At 46.1% G+C, this 17,901-nt stretch overlaps 1 protein-coding gene across 1 annotated transcript in view; it reads left to right on the top strand.

Annotated features, from left to right (window-relative positions):
- Window positions 1-17,901, top strand: part of xab2 (XPA binding protein 2) — a 70,256-nt gene that overhangs the window by 16,392 nt on the left and 35,963 nt on the right. Inside the window, exons 7-12 of the mRNA XM_041177430.1 lie at window positions 12-156; window positions 5,298-5,449; window positions 6,792-6,911; window positions 8,680-8,811; window positions 10,509-10,640; window positions 11,506-11,619. Coding sequence (XP_041033364.1) covers window positions 12-156; window positions 5,298-5,449; window positions 6,792-6,911; window positions 8,680-8,811; window positions 10,509-10,640; window positions 11,506-11,619 — 795 coding nt within the window. The remainder of the gene's footprint in view (window positions 1-11; window positions 157-5,297; window positions 5,450-6,791; window positions 6,912-8,679; window positions 8,812-10,508; window positions 10,641-11,505; window positions 11,620-17,901) is intronic.

Raw genomic sequence — 17,901 nt, forward strand, 5'->3', positions numbered from 1 at the left:
ATTTCTTGTAGGCCAGAGACGTGTATGAAGAGGCGATTCAAACAGTGATGACAGTTCGAGATTTCACTCAAGTGTTTGATAGCTATGCGCAGTTTGAGGAGAGCATGATTGCAGCCAAGATGGAGACGACAGCAGAAATGGGGCAAACTGAGGAAGGTAAAGTTACTTTTACTTTGCATTTTTTTTCTTGTTTTTATTTAATTTAATTTAATTTATTTTCACCCCCCCTTTGCTCTCACTGACCCCTGCTGGTTGACAGTTGCACTGACCCTGGCAAGGTGTTGATGTCTCGTCGGTTCAGCCTTTCTTCAGCCAGGACCCCATTGTGTCAGTGTTGACAGGTAAATATCACAGGACCTCGAGTCTTGTCCATACTTGATACCCATGCTTTCCAGGATGTTATTGCCATCAGGAACCTGAGCTGACTTTCCGCCTTTTACAATTCAGAGTATTGAGGCCAGTGAGAATCGTACAATACTAAAGGAGGCCACTCAGCCCATCATACCAGTGCCAGCTCTATGAAAGAGCTATCCAATTATTCACACTCCTCCGCTCTTTCCCTGTAGCCCTCCAGATTCGTCATTTTCATAAGAACATAAGAAGGAGTAGGTCATGTGGCCCCTCAAATCTGCCTGCACCATTCAGTACCTGGAATCTAATCCAGAGGCCCAGTCTCATGCCCTGGGTACTTGAGTTCAGATCCCACTATGGGGCAGCTGGTAGAAATTAAATTCAATTAATAAATCTGGAATATAAAGCTAGCCTCAGTAATGGTGACCATGAAACTATCAAGGATTCTCATAAAGACCCATCTGGTTTACTAATGCCATCCTTACCTGGTGTGGCCTTCTGTAACTACAATGGGGTTGGCTCTTTTTCTCTGAGCTAGCCTGGCAAGCCAAGGACAGTTAGGAATGGGCAGTAAATGCTGGCCTTGCCAGTGACATCCACATCCCATGTAAGAATAAAGGAAAAAAAATAAGATCATGGCTGATCTGACTGTGGCCTTAACTCCACTTTCCTGCCTGTTCCCCGTAACCCTCGACTCTCTTGTAGATCAAAAATGTAATGTAGTCTTGATTATATTCCATGGCCCAGCCTCACTTCTCTCTGGGGAAGAGAATTTGCAAAGATTAGCGACTCTAATCCTTAGAAATGATGATTAGGGACCCCTTATTTTGGAACTGTGGGCGGAATCATCCCAGATTTGCACCATGTGCGGTAGCGGCAAGAAAACGTAGCCGGCCGCAATGGTGGCTTTTCACGCCATATCATTCCAAACTCACCGCGTTAGTTACGCATACCCAGGATGCACGCCGCTTCCATAGCAGGCGGGCTCCAATTCGCCTGCCATGCTGTCACCTCATCGCTTCATCACGCCAGGCCACCACAATTAAAGTACAGCCATGCTCAGTACTTCCAGCCCAGGACTTCAGCAAAGAAGACGTGGCCCCAAAAGGCAAGAATACTGCAGCCCTTGAGCGCCTTTTGGCGAGGAACACAGCCCGCCATCAACGGGCTGAGGCCTGCTGTGATGTCCTCTACCCCCGCTCTGGCTGCAGGAGGGACAGTAGCAACATTACCACTCCGGCTTGGTAGGCAATGGCAGAGGTGGTCAGTGCCAATGCTGCACGGAAGAGGTTGGCCATCCAGTGCAGGTAGAGGATGAATGATCTCATCCGTGCCACCAGGGTAAGGCAACCATCTCCTCACTCTAAACTCACACACTCACAAGCCCATCACATATTCACTGGCATCTCACTCACTGCCAGCTCAAGGGACATCACCACTCACTCTCACACACAAACCCTCACATGTCCACCTGGCCTCATCTCCTCTGGAGACGGCCTCATCTCCTCTGGAGACTGCCTCCTCAGCCCTCACCATATTGAGGCCACTTACACAGATCAACATGTGTCCCCCACACACACCCCCTGGGATACCCTCCCTTCCCCAGTACAGCTCTCGTTCTGCAGCCTCTTCCCTTGCCTGAGGCCACTTCTCTTCCATCTCCAAACAAGCCCCAGTCCTGCAGCTGGTGAAAAGCCACCCACTGGCTGATCTGGTGGGTAGGGACCTGCCTGTGAGCCCCCCTTAAAAGTGATGTGGTGCTGCCTGTGAAGCCTGGCGCTGATGACTGCGAGTGCTGACCGAAGCAAGGTGGGCAAACAGACCTCGAAGTCCCGAGTGAAGTGTAGCCGACCAAGTGCACAGCTTATGCATGCTGTTGTGAAACATGTCGGCGTGTTTTCCAGCCGACGTGGGCGGACGATCCTGGAGGGGTGGTTGATGAGCCCCGCGGGCTGGCATTATAATGATATGCTAATGTATTGCAATGGGGCTCCCAATGTCCAATGGTGGGGAACGTGGCCCACCATCAACGATCGCAAGCTGGTTGCACGGTGAAGTGAAACCGATTTTTGCCATATTGTCCGCTTATGCCACCGAACGCGCCCGACACCATTGGGCACGAAAATCCCAGCCTGTGCCTTCTAGTTCTAGATTCCCCCAAGAGGGGAGACATCCTCTCAGCATCTACCCTGTCCAAGGCCCTTCAGAATCTTATTATTTCAATAAGACCACCTCTCATTCTTCTAAACTCTAATGAGTGTAGGCTGAGCAGGCTGGGCCTTTCTTCAGAAGACAATCCCTTCATCCCAAGAATCAACCTGGTGAACATTCTCTGAACTGGCTCCAGTGCAAGTATATCCCCCAATTAAGTAAGGAGACCGAAACTAAAGTACATGCAGTACTCTAGGCGGAGTCTCACCAATGCCCTGTGCAGTTGTAGCAAGTCTTTTCAATAAATATCCAATTCCCTTCTGAAAATTATTTAATCTGCTTCCAGCAATTTTCTGGCAGTGCATTCCAGATCATTGCAGTTTGTGTAAATACAATTAAAAGTTCTCATTTCCTCTCTGGTTCCTTCCCCAGCTAATATAGACTTGCTCAGATAGACGGCAGTTAAACCCATTATCTACAGGGTCACTACATCCCTTGTTCATTCGCAAATTTAGGCTGAGGAGAGTTCATGAATAAATAATTGAATTCCTACCTAATTTGCAAATATTACAGATAATTGAATATTATTCTTTTTATTTCATTTATTCTTTCACGGGTTGTGGGCTTCGCTGGCTGGGCCACCATTTATTGCCTGACCCTAATTGCCCTTGAGAAGGTGGTGGTGAGCTGCCTTCTTGAATCGCTGCAGTCCATGTGGTGTAGGTACACCCACAGTGCTGTTAGGGAGGGAGTTCCAGGATCTTGACCCAGTGACAGTGAAGGAACGGTGATATATTTCCAAGTCAGGCTGGTGAGTGACTTGGAGGGGAACCTGCAGGTGGTGGTTTTCCCATGCATCTGCTGCCCTTGTCCTTCTAGGTGGTAGAGGTCATGGGTTTGGCAAGTGCTGTTGAAGGAGCCTTGGTGAGTTGCTGCAGCATTTCTTGTAGATGGTACACACTGCTGCCACTGTGCATCAGTAGTGGAGGGAATGAATATTTAAGGTGGTGAATGGGGTGCCAGTCAAGAGGGTTGCTTTGTCCTGGATGCTGCTGAGTGTTGTTGGAGCTGCACTCATCCAGGCAAGTGGAGAGTGTTTTGTCAGATTCCTTGTGCCTTGTAGATGGTGGATAGGCTTTGGGGAGTCAGAAAGTGAGTTACTTGCTGCAGAATTCCCAGCTCTGATCTTTTGTAGCCAGAGTATTTATATGGATAGTCCAGTTCAGTTTCTGGTCAATTTCCCCAGGATGTTGATCGTGGGGGAACTTAGCAATGATAATGATAATCGGACTAATTTGCTTGATCAAGGAATTATATCAGTTAGTTTTTTTTTTGCACAAAAGTGAATATTCTAAATAAAGTCTTTATGCTACAAGGACTTTCCTGTATACGAACATAAGAAATAGGAGCAGAAGTAGACCATTCGGCCCCTCGAGCCAGCTCCACCATTCAATAATATCATGGCTGATATGTTTGTGTTTCGAGTTCCACATTCCAACCTACCTCCAATAACCTTTGATTCCCTTGCCTTTCAAGAATCTATCTACCTCCACCTTAAAAACATTCAGTGACCCCGCCTCTGGAGGCAGAGTGTTCCAAAATCGCACAACCCTCTGAGGGAAAAAAATTTCTCCTCATCTCTGTCCTTAAAGGGCAACCCCTAATTTTAAAACAGTGCCCCCTAGTCCTGGACTCACCCACAAGAGGAAACATCCTTTCCACGTCCCATCTTGTCAATACCGTTCAGGATCTTATATACTTCAATCAAGTCACCCCTAACTTTTCTAAACTCCAGTGGAAACAAGCCCAGTCTGAACATCCTTTCCTCGTAAGACAACCCACTCATTCCAGATATCAGTCTAGTAAACCTCCTCTGAACTGCCTTCAAAGTGTGTCTGTTATTTAGTGGGAATACATGAGAGTACATTTTTATCTCTCATCAATAGTTTGCTGTAAATTTTTCACTATATTTGCTCCGAATTATTATTTCACACCTAGGGCTTTTTCCAAAAGGGCACCTGAGTTATGAAAGCCCATTCACACTCATTGCGCCAGTTGCAAATTGATCTGAATCAATATAATGTTCTGTCCCTAATTTAGATAAATTTATGGCACTGAAGGAGGCCATTCAGCCCATCATGTCTGTGTCAGCCAAGAAAGAGCTATCCAGCCTAATCCACTTTCCAACACTAGGTCTGTAGCCCTGCAGGCCACCTAAAGTGCGTATCCAAGTATTTTTTAAAATGCGATGAGGGCTTCTGCCTCTGCCATCATTTCAGGCAGTGAGTTCCAGACCTCCAGCACCAACTGGCTGAAAGATTTTCTTCCCAATTTCCCTTCTAATCTTTTCATCAATTACTTGAAACCCGTACCCACTGGTTATTGACTTCTCTGCTAAGGGAAATGGGTCCTCCTTATTCATTCTATCCAGGCCCCTTATAATTTTATACACCTGAATTAAATCTCCCCTCAGCCTCTTCTGTTTCAAAGAAAATCAACCCCAGCTCACAGCTAAAATTTCTCATTCCTGGCAACATCTCCGTAAATCTCCTCTGCACCCTCTCCGGTGAGATCATATCCTTTCTTCAGTGCAGTGACCAAAACTGTTTGCAGCACTCTAACTGCAGCCTAGCTAACATTTGTATAGCTAGAGCATTGTTTTATAGAGTTCCAACATCCGTTTGAGCTATCTTTCATTATGGGGTTATTCCTTGATGCTAATGTGAACAGTGAGGCTTTCACTGGGTCCTGTGTGATGTGGCCAGTGCAGTAACTCATACTTCCATTTTTAACAGATGATATCGATCTGGAGCTGCGATTGGCTCGGTTTGAGCAGCTGATAAACAGGCGTCCCCTCCTTTTGAACAGTGTGCTGCTTCGCCAGAACCCACACAACGTACACGAGTGGCATAAACGTGTCAAACTGTACGAAGGAAAGCCGCGAGAGGTGAGGAACTCTATCCTTGGAATCATCAGACTTCATTCCCTCTTTAGACTAAACCCCACAGTATGAGTCCTGAATGTTAGACAATGGTTGCATAAGAAAACAGTACCTGTTTAAAAATGCAGAATAGGTTTGTGCACATAATACACCTGCAATCTGTTGACAAATTTATGTTACTTCCAAGTTGTCACTGAGCTGATTTCAGTTTGTGAAACTAGTTGTGAGGTAAGTGACCCATTTTACTAAACCATTCTACATGCTAGTCCTCCATTCTTCCTCATTTCTGATGAAATCAAGATCTTCATCGTGTTCTAAATCATTCCACCCCAGTTTTTCAGTGCTGAAACTTCATACCTGTCTTGTCTTTTTCTTTCCACCTGCAGCATGCAGCCTTTCAAACTTAGCAATTAGTGTCACCTCCTCATTGATCTAGCCTTTTCTGCCTGTGGAACGGGGAATCCTCCATAGTGGCCCAACTCCTAGGTTACTCAGTTTAACAGAAGGTTATCTGCGATGTAAATACTGATTGCATCCAATATCAGTAAAAGGTAGTAATTGTTCTGGTCCAAAAGGTGCACAGCTGAGTTGATTTGAAAAGGTAGAGGCAAGAAAACAAAGAATTTAATCACTAGTACTGAGATGTACCTGTATTAATAGTGGTATAATGTGTCTTCTGTGATGGACATTATAACTGTCCTTTGAGTTAGAGCTGTTTTTATTCTTCATGAAGAATACTTCATAGAGGAAAATATACACACACAAATGCACAGTAGTTTCTAAGCACTTCCAACTTGCATTTTTGCAAGAGGCAAGTGGCCAATTGCTAAGTTGCCTCATGATCTCCATGTCCCTGGCTGTTTTCCAAGGCCCCCTTCATAAGCAGCTTGAATAGGGGATTGGAAAAGACGAGTGCCCATGCGGAAAGCAGATGGTCGGCATGTCTAATGTAAATCACAAGGGAAGGCTGGTGATCTGCTCAGAGTGCCTGTTAATGTCATTCGCTGGCCAGCTACATAAGTTAGTTGGCATCACAGACATATCATAACAGCAGTAGACCATTTAGCCCCTTGAGCCTTCCCAGCACTCAATGAGATCCTGGCTGACACTCTTCTTTCTTGCAACTTTCTTTAGGCTTGATGCTGCGTTCGTCTCTGATATTTCACTTGATATTGGGAGCACCATCTCAATTGTGACACGGTGCGATGCAATTCCAAAATGCTATTTTAATACATCTTTTATTTAATACATGATTATTTAATACATAATCCAACAACTATACTTTACTTTTAACGGGTAGGAAATGAAGTGTTTGCTCTGATGTAATCTTCGTTTTTCTCCATTACAGATCATAAACACATACACAGAAGCTGTGCAGACAGTTGACCCATTAAAAGCTACTGGAAAACCACATTCACTCTGGGTTTCGTTTGCAAAGTTTTACGAAGAAAATAGTCAAATTCAGGATGTAAGTTGGACCTTTATTCTCTCTTAAAGCTTTAGAGGAAGGGGATTGTGAACGGGTTTGATCACTGTCCTTTCAGCATAGGATTCAAATTTGATGGAGACTGATGGGATGAAAGTCTGGCTGTAGGAGTCATTTGAGGTGATTGGTAGAAGGATTAGAGGGGACATGAGGAAAAACTTTTTCACCCAGAGGGTGGTGGGCATCTGCAATTCACTGCCTAAGCTGGTGGTTGAGGTTGCAATGCTCATCTCATTTAAAAGGCAGCTGGATCTGATTTTGAAGTGCTGGAACCTGCAAAGCTACAGACCAGGCGCTGGAAAGTGGGATTAATGCTGGTAAATGGGATTAGGTAGGTAGGTAGGTCAGATGTTTCTCATGTCGGTGCAGACTCGATCGGCCGAAAGGCCTCTTCTGCACTGTGTGATTCTGCGAAAATGAGCGGCTAGTTTCTTTTTTCGGCTGGCGCAGACACAATGGGCTGAATGGCCTTTTGCTGCACAGTAACTTTTCTGTGGCTCTGGTTCATTTATAAGATGAGTCTCAATCCAGTTCCTAATAAGGGTGAACCTACACAACCAAACGGTCCCTAATTAGGCACTAACTGAGTCTCAGTCAGGGGCCTCAGGTGACTGGTAGGGAAATGAAAAGATTTAGAAGACTTGTGCAGTAGCTGTTTTTGAAATTTGGAACTGAGATTCCTTAATGTGGGAGAGTAGAGGGACCTTGGAAGTGCTTGATTTTGACCCCAGGTGCTTAAAATGGGAAGACCAACCTTTCCCAACACTTAGGATGAGCACAGGTGGATGGGGAGATGTAGCAGTTGACATAAAGAGGTTCCTATATTCTCACTTTACAACAAAATCAGATTATGGCAACCCATTTTAAAGTAGATGGTGCTTATTCCAGAAAGCCAGATAGGATAGAATTGGAGCCAATCTTTACAATCTACATAATAATTTGTTGGCAAAGATACTCATTATAAACATGCACCTCCAAATCCAACCACCAGTTTGTCTGCCCTTTTTAAAGGGGCACAAGTGGATCCCCAGTTAATGTCCACCACTTACATACAATTAAACACAATTAATAAACAATTAACAGTACATAGCAGCATTTTATTATGTGCTGAGGATTGTAAAATGCTTCTCAACATTTAGCACCTTTACATTTTTCTCCCTTTATCTCCGAAAGGTGCTGAACTCTTGTTGGTGTTTGATTCGATGGATACCTTTGTAATATAGTGAGCCTTGCCAGTGAGTGTTGGTTGGTCATGAAGAGTGCAGTCAAAACCAGTCTTACCCCTGCCTGACATTCAAGCACTCATTGCGTCCCTCCTTAACTTGCCCCCTCCCTGTCCCACTGACTCCCTCACTCACCAGGTAACTGTCGGATTTGTACTTGTTTTTTCTCGGCCCTCTAGCCCACCTGTAACTCTTTCGAGTACAAATCCGTTTCCATCTGTTTCAGATGAAGTTACATTGTTTCATGGTTTGCCAATGTAAGATTTGAACTCTTGATCTTGGGGTTACAAACCCAGTACCATAACCACTTGGCTATTTAGGCCAAGCCTATAGCCCACCTGTACTAAGGCCAGTTAAAGCAAACTGTTATCTAGCACCACAATGGAACCAGGAACCCTCCAATGTAGGGGACCTAATGCTGCATACACACAGTAGCGGAGCTTTTACCAGCTGGACAACTGGGGCCAGTCTTTCTTGAAAAGGATAAGAAATGTTCATAGAACAAGCTGAATCTGCTTCTGTTTCAGGCTCGGACTATATTCGAGAAAGCCACAAAAGTAAATTTCAAACATGTTGACGACCTCGCCGGTGTTTGGTGTGAATACGGGGAGATGGAACTGCGGCATGAAAACTACGACGAGGCACTTCGACTGTTGAGGGTATGCCTTTGAGTGTCCTGCTAATCGTTTTCACAGAATTGTTTCCAGATGTGGTTTTCCATCTAAGTAATGTGTCTTAATTATTTTTTGCTTAGGGGTAAAGAAGCATTCTCATTTAGGTTCACAGCCTTTCCCGAATCTCAAATTGTGGGCAGTGTAAGGGTAGGGGATAGCGATTGTGCCTCACTTTAGAGGGGGATGGTGGCAAAGTGGCAGTGCCGCTGGATTGTCATCTGGAGGCCCGGGGCTAATGCTCTGGGGACACACGGGCTCAAATCCTACCACGGCAGCTGGTGGAATTTAAATGAAATAAGTAAATTTAATGAACTAAACCAAAAAAAAATATCTGGAATGAAAGCTAGTAAAAGCTCAGTAATGGTGACCATGAAACCATCACCAATTCTCATAAATAGCCATCTGGTTCACTAATTCCCTTTAGGGAAGGAAATCTGCCATCCTTACCCGGTCTGGCCTACATGTGACTCCAGACCTGCAGAATTGTGGCTGACTCTTAACTGCCCTGTGAAATGGCCGAGCAAGCCACTCAGTTCAAGGGCAATTAGGGATGGACAACAAATGCTGCCCTTGCCAGCGACGCCCACATCCCACAAAAGAATAAAAAACTTGCTTTGCCTTTGATGCAAATGAATTGAAAATTTTATTAAGCTGAACAATAATTCCACATTGCAAGGCACAGAGGTTAGCAGAGAAATGGATTTTTAAGCCAAGCAGATTTTGGGGGGGTTGGGGGGGGGGGGTACCCCTTCGAAGAGCCATATTAATACCGAGACAGAAGATCTGAGATTCTGCCTAGCCCCATATCCGACCCAGACGTTTCTTGTATGTGTCTGCTGTGCTCGGAGCACAGGTCAGGTGATTATTGAAGATCTCTGGGTTTACGCTTCAGAGATTTTCAGACCAGTGGAAAAACTGTCTGGCCCAAAGCTGGACAAACGCCAGCCCAGCTTTGATTTTTGAATCATGGAGGCTTTCATCCCTCTCCTCCACCCCACCCTTCAGCTTTAGTGGATGGTGCTGCAGATTACACAGTTGAGTCAGCAGATGGCAATATCAAACTATCTGGGAGTGCTCCTTCCACTGAGAAATGGCCCTCTGGACTCTCCTGCTGACTTTCCTGCTGCTGATTGTTCACCTACTGGCTTTACAACCTTTTGTGATATTTTGTCTCCTGCAAGTCAAGTATAAACAAGCCTCCAATACAGCCAAGCAGAGTCTGTTTTTCAGTCAAATTGCAACCGTTTTTTTAATTTTAATAAGATGAAATGTAACTAAAGTATAGACTAGTGCAAGTGGTTAATGGAAGACGCTGAGAGCGGACTCAGTCTGGGTCACTGCTTGGGTAATCGGAGCCATCGCTACTTGAAATATTTCACTGCATCACTTATTTCTTCTTGTGTGCAATTGTGTCTATGTGTCTCTCCGTCTGCCTGCCTCTCTGTCTGTGTCCCTGTCTCTGTGTTCCTGCTTGTCTGTCTGTGTCTCTCTCCCTGTCTGTCATTGTGCCTGTCCCTCTCTGCCTGCCTGAATGTCTGTGTGCCTTTCCCTGGCTGTCTGTGTGTCGCTCCCTGGCTGTCTGTGTGTCTTTCCTTGTCTGTCTGTGTGTCTCCCCTGTCTGAATGCACAGAAAGAGCAGAGGGGAAATTAAAACCTTTATTTTGTACTTTTTGCCTCTGCAGAGAGCTACAGCAGTACCGGCAAGGAAAGCTGAGTACTTTGATTCAACAGAACCCGTCCAGAACAGAGTATACAAGTCACTGAAAGTCTGGTCCATGTTAGCAGATCTGGAGGAGAGTCTTGGCACTTTTAAGGTGTTTAAAGAATAAATTTAGTCTTGGACTCCTTCGGTTTCTTGCTTTGCACACCAGAAAAGGTGTTTAAATTTGGCTTAATTGTGCAATTTATTATTTTTACTTTAACCTATGGTGTTGGTGTGAATAGATTGGGATCCTGCTTGCCTGCCATGAGCTGGTACCGATCTTGCTGCCAAACACAAAGTGGCAGCCCAACACCAAAGGGTCTCCGCATAAAGTTTCCATTGCCAACTACAGATCTCATTCAGGGGAGGTTTGAGTATCCCTGATGTCATAAATGCCAGACCGTTTGAACTTGCCACACTCCTGTCAGTCTCCCCTGGAGTACGAGACAGTATCACTTCGCTGTTTAGACTGTTGGTGGTCTTCCTGTGACAGAAGTGAATAATGTACATCATAGATTAAGCATAAAAAATAATTGAAAATGGAACACGAGGGCAGAAAACCTCATAAAGCAAAACAAAAGCATTTGAAACAAAGCTGACTAGGAGCAGGACAAATTTTCCTTTAATGGAAAAAGAATGTCGTTGATCTCGTGTTAGCATCATAGAATGGAGGCCATTCGGCCTGTTCTGTCCATGCCAGCTCTCTGCAAGAGCAGCTCGCCCAGTCGCATACCCCCGCCTTATCCCCATAGCTCAGAACAAAAGTTTACTCTTCAGATAATTATCCAAATCTCTTTTGAAAGCCTCCGTTGAACCTGTTTTCGCCACTCTCCCGGATAATGCATTCCATATCCTAGCCGCTTGCTGCGTAAAAAGCTATATTGCTAGGTGTGGATTAACAAAAGGAAATGTGTTTATTTTTTGTAATTATTGTTTGGTTAATTGTGTGTTTTTTGTAATTTTTATTTTCAAACTAGTCCACAAAGGCAGTGTACGACAGAATTATAGATCTGCGAATCGCCACACCTCAAATCATCATCAATTATGCAATGTTCCTGGAGGAGCACACCTACTTTGAAGAAAGTTTTAAGGTGAGCCACCGCTTTTCTATCTGTTTGGCATCTTTGCAGCACTGGGTGAAGGAGTTTCAATCTTGTAGCTGGGTTGGTTAAGTCTGTAATGATTTTTAAAATTACGTATAGAAGGTTATTCTTTTGAAGGTTCAAGCACTGTTGGTTTGCAAGCCAAAATAAGAGAATGTCCAGACACCTGCTGTGCAGGGTCCTTGGCATCATAAGACCATACAGCCCGAGACAGTGGGCAGAATCATCTGCTGCCATTTGCGGGAGAGGCAGAAATCAGTTTCATGCTAGCGTGAAATCACAGCAGGATCATCTGCAGGTGTCCGGGATCGCGAATCCCACTGGAGGCCGGAGTGAACCCGCTAACGGGACGCAAAGTAAGGCCCACTGGAATCGTCCCCCACCCCCCAACCACCACGCCCGATTTACTGTTAACGTCGGCTGAAAAACGCACTGGGGTGAGAACACATCTGGACAAGCGTGATGTGCAGAAGCCGGGACTCACCGTTAGAGCCTTGCTCAGATCGCGGATATCTGCGGAGAAAAAGATGCCAGAGGCCTACAGCTACCGGACCCTAGAGGAACACGTGCATCGCATGCTGGGTGGACGCGGCTCCACCCTGAAGCAGCTCCACGGAAGGTGGGAGTCTCCACACAGCAGCTTCAGCTTTGCTGAGACTTCAGAGCTTCACGGACTTCACCGTAGGCTGGCACAGATGATTAGTTAATGTGTCGGTGGGGAGGGGAAGGTCTAGGTGTGAATGGGAGAGGAAGGTGTACTAGGGGTTTGAGGGGGGGAGGGCAAGGTTTTGGGGAGGGTTGGGTGAGGTTGGGGAGCGGGTGCAAAGGTGTTGGGGGTGTGAGGTTGGGACGGGGAAGGAGGGTGTAACGGGAGAATGGTGCGGTCGGGGAGGAAGGTGTAAGAGAGGCAGCTCAGAGGGGCGAAGATGTCCTTGGGGGAGGAGGGAATTCGGAGGGGGGAAGGTGCCTGGGGGAGGACAGAGTCCGATGGGAGGGAAGGAGGAGTTTGGAGGGGGCGTTTGTTCAGTGGGGGTTGGAGGGGACTTCGCAGGGGAGGGGGAGGAAGGTGTAAGGATGGAGGATGGAGTGAGCTGGAGGAAGGGGTGGGGTGTGGAATGTCCAGTGAACTGAATGTGTGAGGGAGGAGCCTGTGGAGTCAGACTGCCTCCTGGGGAGCGAACTCAGGGTGGGCATGGTAGGATGGAATGGTGAGTGCGAGACTCTCGGGTGGGAAGGTGAGGTTGCTTTGGCACCGGTAGCGAGGGTGGTTGGTGGTGTGTCACAGAGACAAACACGGACCCTGGGGGTCGGAAGGAGAAGGTCGGGGTGGTCAATGTGGATAGGGATGAGATTTTCAGGAAGGTAGGGAACGTGTACATTCACCTGGACATTCCTGAAGGGGAAAGGTTCGGGCTGTAGGGCAACAGTAGGGAGGTCGAAGGTGATGTCAGGGTGGTGGCCTGTGATGGGGAAAGGACGTGGGTGACTGGGGGAGGGGAAAGGACAGGGAAGCTGATCAAAAACTTGACTACGACCATGGTTTTCAAAGTGAAAGTGAGCAGAGCCTCGTGTTGGACAGGCACAGGGTGCTGCATGGGAGAGCAATCAGTGTGTGGGCGGAGATGTAGGTCAGCTCCGATGGACAACTGAAAGAGAACCCCAGTAGGCAGCATCGAAAATGGCCAAGATAGGAAGATGAGTGTGACGGATGAAGGCTTCGTGTGGGTGGGAGAGTGCTTGCATGAGGCTCTGAAAGGCCCTGCCACAGACACTTCTCCCTCCAGAATCACTCCTGGTCTGGCTATGTGCAGCTGCTAGTGGGGGGGGTGGGGGGGGGGGGGTGGGTGGAGTGGTCACGAAGCCTGTAAATGAGCATGAAAGACAATATTACACGTTATTCAGTGAAAGTGAATATATTTTCAGATCATAAAGTGACTAAATGTACTCACCTGTACAACCACTTGTGATCGGAATTTCTTAACTTTTCTAGGCCTACCACTAGATCTAGGTGCTGCCCTGACATCTGCAGCAGGGGTGGAGACAGCCTGTTCAGTGGTTGGCCCTGTTGCCTCTGATGACTTTGGCTTGCTTCCTCTGGAGAGCCAAGGTCTTGAAGGCCCCAGCTTGCTTTGGCTGTCCGCCGGTGGGCCAGCTGCTCCCTCTGCAGTGACAGAGGACGAGGTTAAGGGGGTCACAGGCAAAGGGGACTCGGAGGGAGCCGACAGCTTCTGAGATTCCTGAGTGGATGATCCAGGGGTATCCAGCTGCCGCTGCTCCTCCCTTCGGGTGCCTGAGGGCCCTGTCCTGACTGCTTGAAGGGAAGGAGCACCTGGAAGGATGTTGAGTTGCCGCATTTCCCTCTCGTGTTGCCACTGCAGGACCTCACCCATGGCTAACACAATGGAGTGCAGGTCTGTGCGCATCTCCATGTTCTGCTGGACCAGGGTCTCCATGGCGTCCACCATCCTTCCCCCATGGAGACCTCCATGTGCGCTCAGATTCGTGTGCCACTCTGTTGGCTTCCGATAACTCAGCGTGATGTGCCCCCCATCTTCTGCTAACTCTCCATGATGAGCTGGAAGGTGAGACAGACGCCGCTTCCCCGGCAGTCCTCTGAGTGCCGGGGAGCTCGGCTGAACCTGCCTCCTCCTGCTGTGGACACTTGTCCGTGTGGTGGCCACCAGATTGTGAACCCGAGCCTGCTGTAGATCTAGGTCCCACCAAGGTGTGTGTCTCTGTGCTGGTGCAGGGTGTGGGTAAGCGCAGTGATGGGTCTTCCAGGCTGCTTATTTCCAGCTCTTCAATGGAGGAGGTGTCCTCTTGGTTGGAGGCGAGGACCTGGACAGGAGCTGAGGGACTGGCTGGCTGAGGGCGTCAGTCGCTTGGTAGGGTTCCCTATGAACCAAAGTAGAGTTAATTAATGCTTGGCAGCAGAGTCAAAAACAGGCGAGCGCACTCTCAGTTGCGTTGAGAGAGGGATGACGTGGTGCAGGATCCTCACGTGGGTTTTCGCTGCCAACCTCACCGTCTCTGCAGGCACGGTCTGTAGGCTACGCTCTGGTGTGTTTTAAATATGGCGCCGGGAGTGAGGAAGCAGCGGGCAAATCCAAGCCCGCCCACCGGCGCTCCGGTGTGTTTCTCGTGAATGCATTATTAATGAGGCAGAGGACACGCCAGGGAGAGACGCTAAAACCCGCCATTGCGCTTGGCAGGTAAAATGTTGTTTTTCATGCCTGCAGGTGCAATTCCATCCAGTGCTTTTAGGAATGGGGGTAGAAAATTAGAAGGGAAGAAATATGGCGGTACATCTATTGCTGAATTCACAGTGTTGGGTTGCAGTAACAATTGTGTTAAAGCTCGCTGCCTCAGACTAGTTGGATTTGATGCCTCTGTTAAAATACTTCACTTCACTGCCTCATGGCTTAGAGTCTGAGGCCTGTGCAATGTTCAGACTGGACCACTTTTTGGTCAGGCTGCATCTGGGGCATTGTAATTGCAGCTTTGGAATAAAAGCCGCCCAGGCTCTGAACCAAATCGAGGCACAGGAGGATGTAAACATCACTAGTCCAGTTTCATTGTAGATTTACCTCTCCATTTTATAGTCTTTATGAAGTTTGTATAAGAGGAAGAACTAATAATCAGACACCCAAATTGCATTTTAAATGTCAATACACATGATCCAGAAAATGACAAAGCAAATTAACTCTGTATGCCTCCAGTATTTAAACGTCATGTCTTTTGCCTTTGTGCATATTTTTATTGCCGTATCCTAGCAACTCTTTTCAATTGAAAGTAATAATGATTTAATGATGCTTAGTTTGACATTACTTTCAATGTCATGCTTGATAGATCCTGTAAAATTTGCACTTGCTCCTTGGTATGTTGATGGGTAAATCAGAATAGTTAGAGCCGCACATTTTAAGCATGTGATGTTTGCTCTGCTCCCTCCACCCACTGATGGTGCAATGCGCAAATGTGCTGCCCAGCATTAAGCTGAACCACGGCGATCAGGAAGGCTACAGTTTTGACTCCTGCTTCAAACCGTGGAGGCTGACCTCAGCTGGTGAGGTGAAGGAGATACTATAGTTGACCTCAGTGCCTCTGCCACAACAGCGCAGCACTCCCTCAGTACTGCTCTGGGAGTGTCGGCTTAGACTTTCTCCTCAAGCCTCTAGAGTGGAATTCAAGCAAACGATCAAGAGGTGAGAGTGCTACCCACTAACTCGCAACTGGTGGGAAATACACTTTCCTAAATCAAGGTCATCTCTAACTATTGCATCAATGCCACCCTTGATGAACAGTGCTACCCCTGCATCTTTACCTAGCTTCCTATTCTTTTTGAAGGCCATGTACCCCTAATATTCAGGACCCAATTCTTATCATATTGACTCTTCCCGATTACCTTGAGATTTTCTAAGCGCTCAGTTATAATCTCCTTAATGATTGATTGATTCTAACACCTTCTCCATGCAGATGTCAAGCTAACTGGCCTATAGTTTCCTGTTTTCTGCCTCCCTCCCTTCTTGAATAGAGGGGTTATATTTGCTACTTTCCAGTCTGATGGAACCTTTCCAGAATCTAGCAAATTTTGGAAAATTAACACAAGCGCACCTACTACCTCATTTGCCACCTCTTTTAAGACCCTTGGATGAAGTCCATCAGGACCCGGAGACTTGTCAGCCCGCAGCTCCATAGGTTTGCTCAGTACCACTTCCTTAGTGATTGTAATTTCAACAAGTTCCCCTCTCCCTTCCACCTTCTGATTTACAGCTATTACTGGAATGTTTTTTGTATCTTCTATAGGGAAGACAGAAGCAAAATATTTGTTCATTTCATCTGCCATTTCCTTATCTACTATTAACTCCCCACTGTCAGTCTTTAGAGGACCAACACTCCATTTACTCTTTTCCTTTTTAAATACCTGTAGAATCTCTTATCCATTTTTACATTTCTAGTTAACTTCCTCTCATATTCTTAATTTCTTTCCCCGACTAACCTTCTGGTCATTCTCTGCCATTCTTTATATTCTGGCTAATCCTTTGACCTGCCACTCATTTTTGCATGGGTTATATGCTTTTTCCTTAAGTTTGATGCTCTCCTTAACTTCTTTAGTTAACCACAGATGGTAGGTCCTCCCCATAGAATTTTTCTTTACAGTAGGAATATACTTATTCTGAAATATCCCCTTAAGTATCTGACACTGTCTCTCTATTTATCTATCCACTAGCCTAGTATCCCAGTTCACTTCAGCTAGCTCAGCTTTCATGCCCACATAGTTGCCCTTATTTGAGTTTAAAATACTAGTCTTAGACCCACTCTTCTCCCTTTCAAACTGGATATAAAATTCAATCGTATTGTGGTCTCTGCTACCTGGGGGTACCTTCACTCTGGGATCATTAATTAATCCTGTCACATTACACAATACCAAGTCCAATATAACCTGCTCTGTGCTTGGTTCCAGAATGTGTTGCTCTAAGAAACCATCTCAAAAGCATTATATAAACTCATTCAGGCTACTTCTGCCAACCTGATTTTCCCAGTTTATATGTAGATTAAAATCATCCATGATTATTGCCATCTCTTTATCACACGCAAATAATACTACTTCTTGTATACTTTGTCCTACGTCGTGGTTACTGTTAGCAGGATTGTAGACCAGTCCCACTAGGGACTTCTTTCCCCTAGTATTCCTTATTCCACCCAAACCAATTCTACACCCTGATCTCCAAAAACAAGGTCATCTCTAACTATTGCATCAATGCCACCCTTGATGAACAGTGCTACCCCTGCATCTTTACCTAGCTTCCTATTCTTTTTGAAGGCCATGTACCCCTAATATTCAGGACCCAATTCTTATCACCCAGCAGCCACGTCTGCGTAATGGCTATCAAACCATATTTACTTATTTCAGTGTGTGCCATCAATTCATTTACTTTTCTATGAATGCTACACACATTCAAATACAGAGCCTTTAGCATTGTCTTTTTGTTATCTTTGTAACATCTAGTCTTGTCTGTTGGTGTATTCTCAGGTTTTATTCTCTGTCCCTTCCTGCCATTCTCTGACCCTCATTTCCCATATTATTATTTTACTCTCCTGCCTTGACTCTACCCCTGGATTTGCTACATTTACCTATGCTTGATCCCTCACCCCTCTTGTTGAGTTTAAAGCCCTCTCTACTTCCCTAGCTATGGAAATTGGGTTAAAACTTGGATTTAGACCTTGAATTAGGTTGCAATTTTGTATAATTGTTTCTTTTATTTAAAATCT

This window comes from Carcharodon carcharias, chromosome 30 (assembly GCF_017639515.1).
Source record: "Carcharodon carcharias isolate sCarCar2 chromosome 30, sCarCar2.pri, whole genome shotgun sequence".
NCBI lineage: Eukaryota > Metazoa > Chordata > Chondrichthyes > Lamniformes > Lamnidae > Carcharodon > Carcharodon carcharias.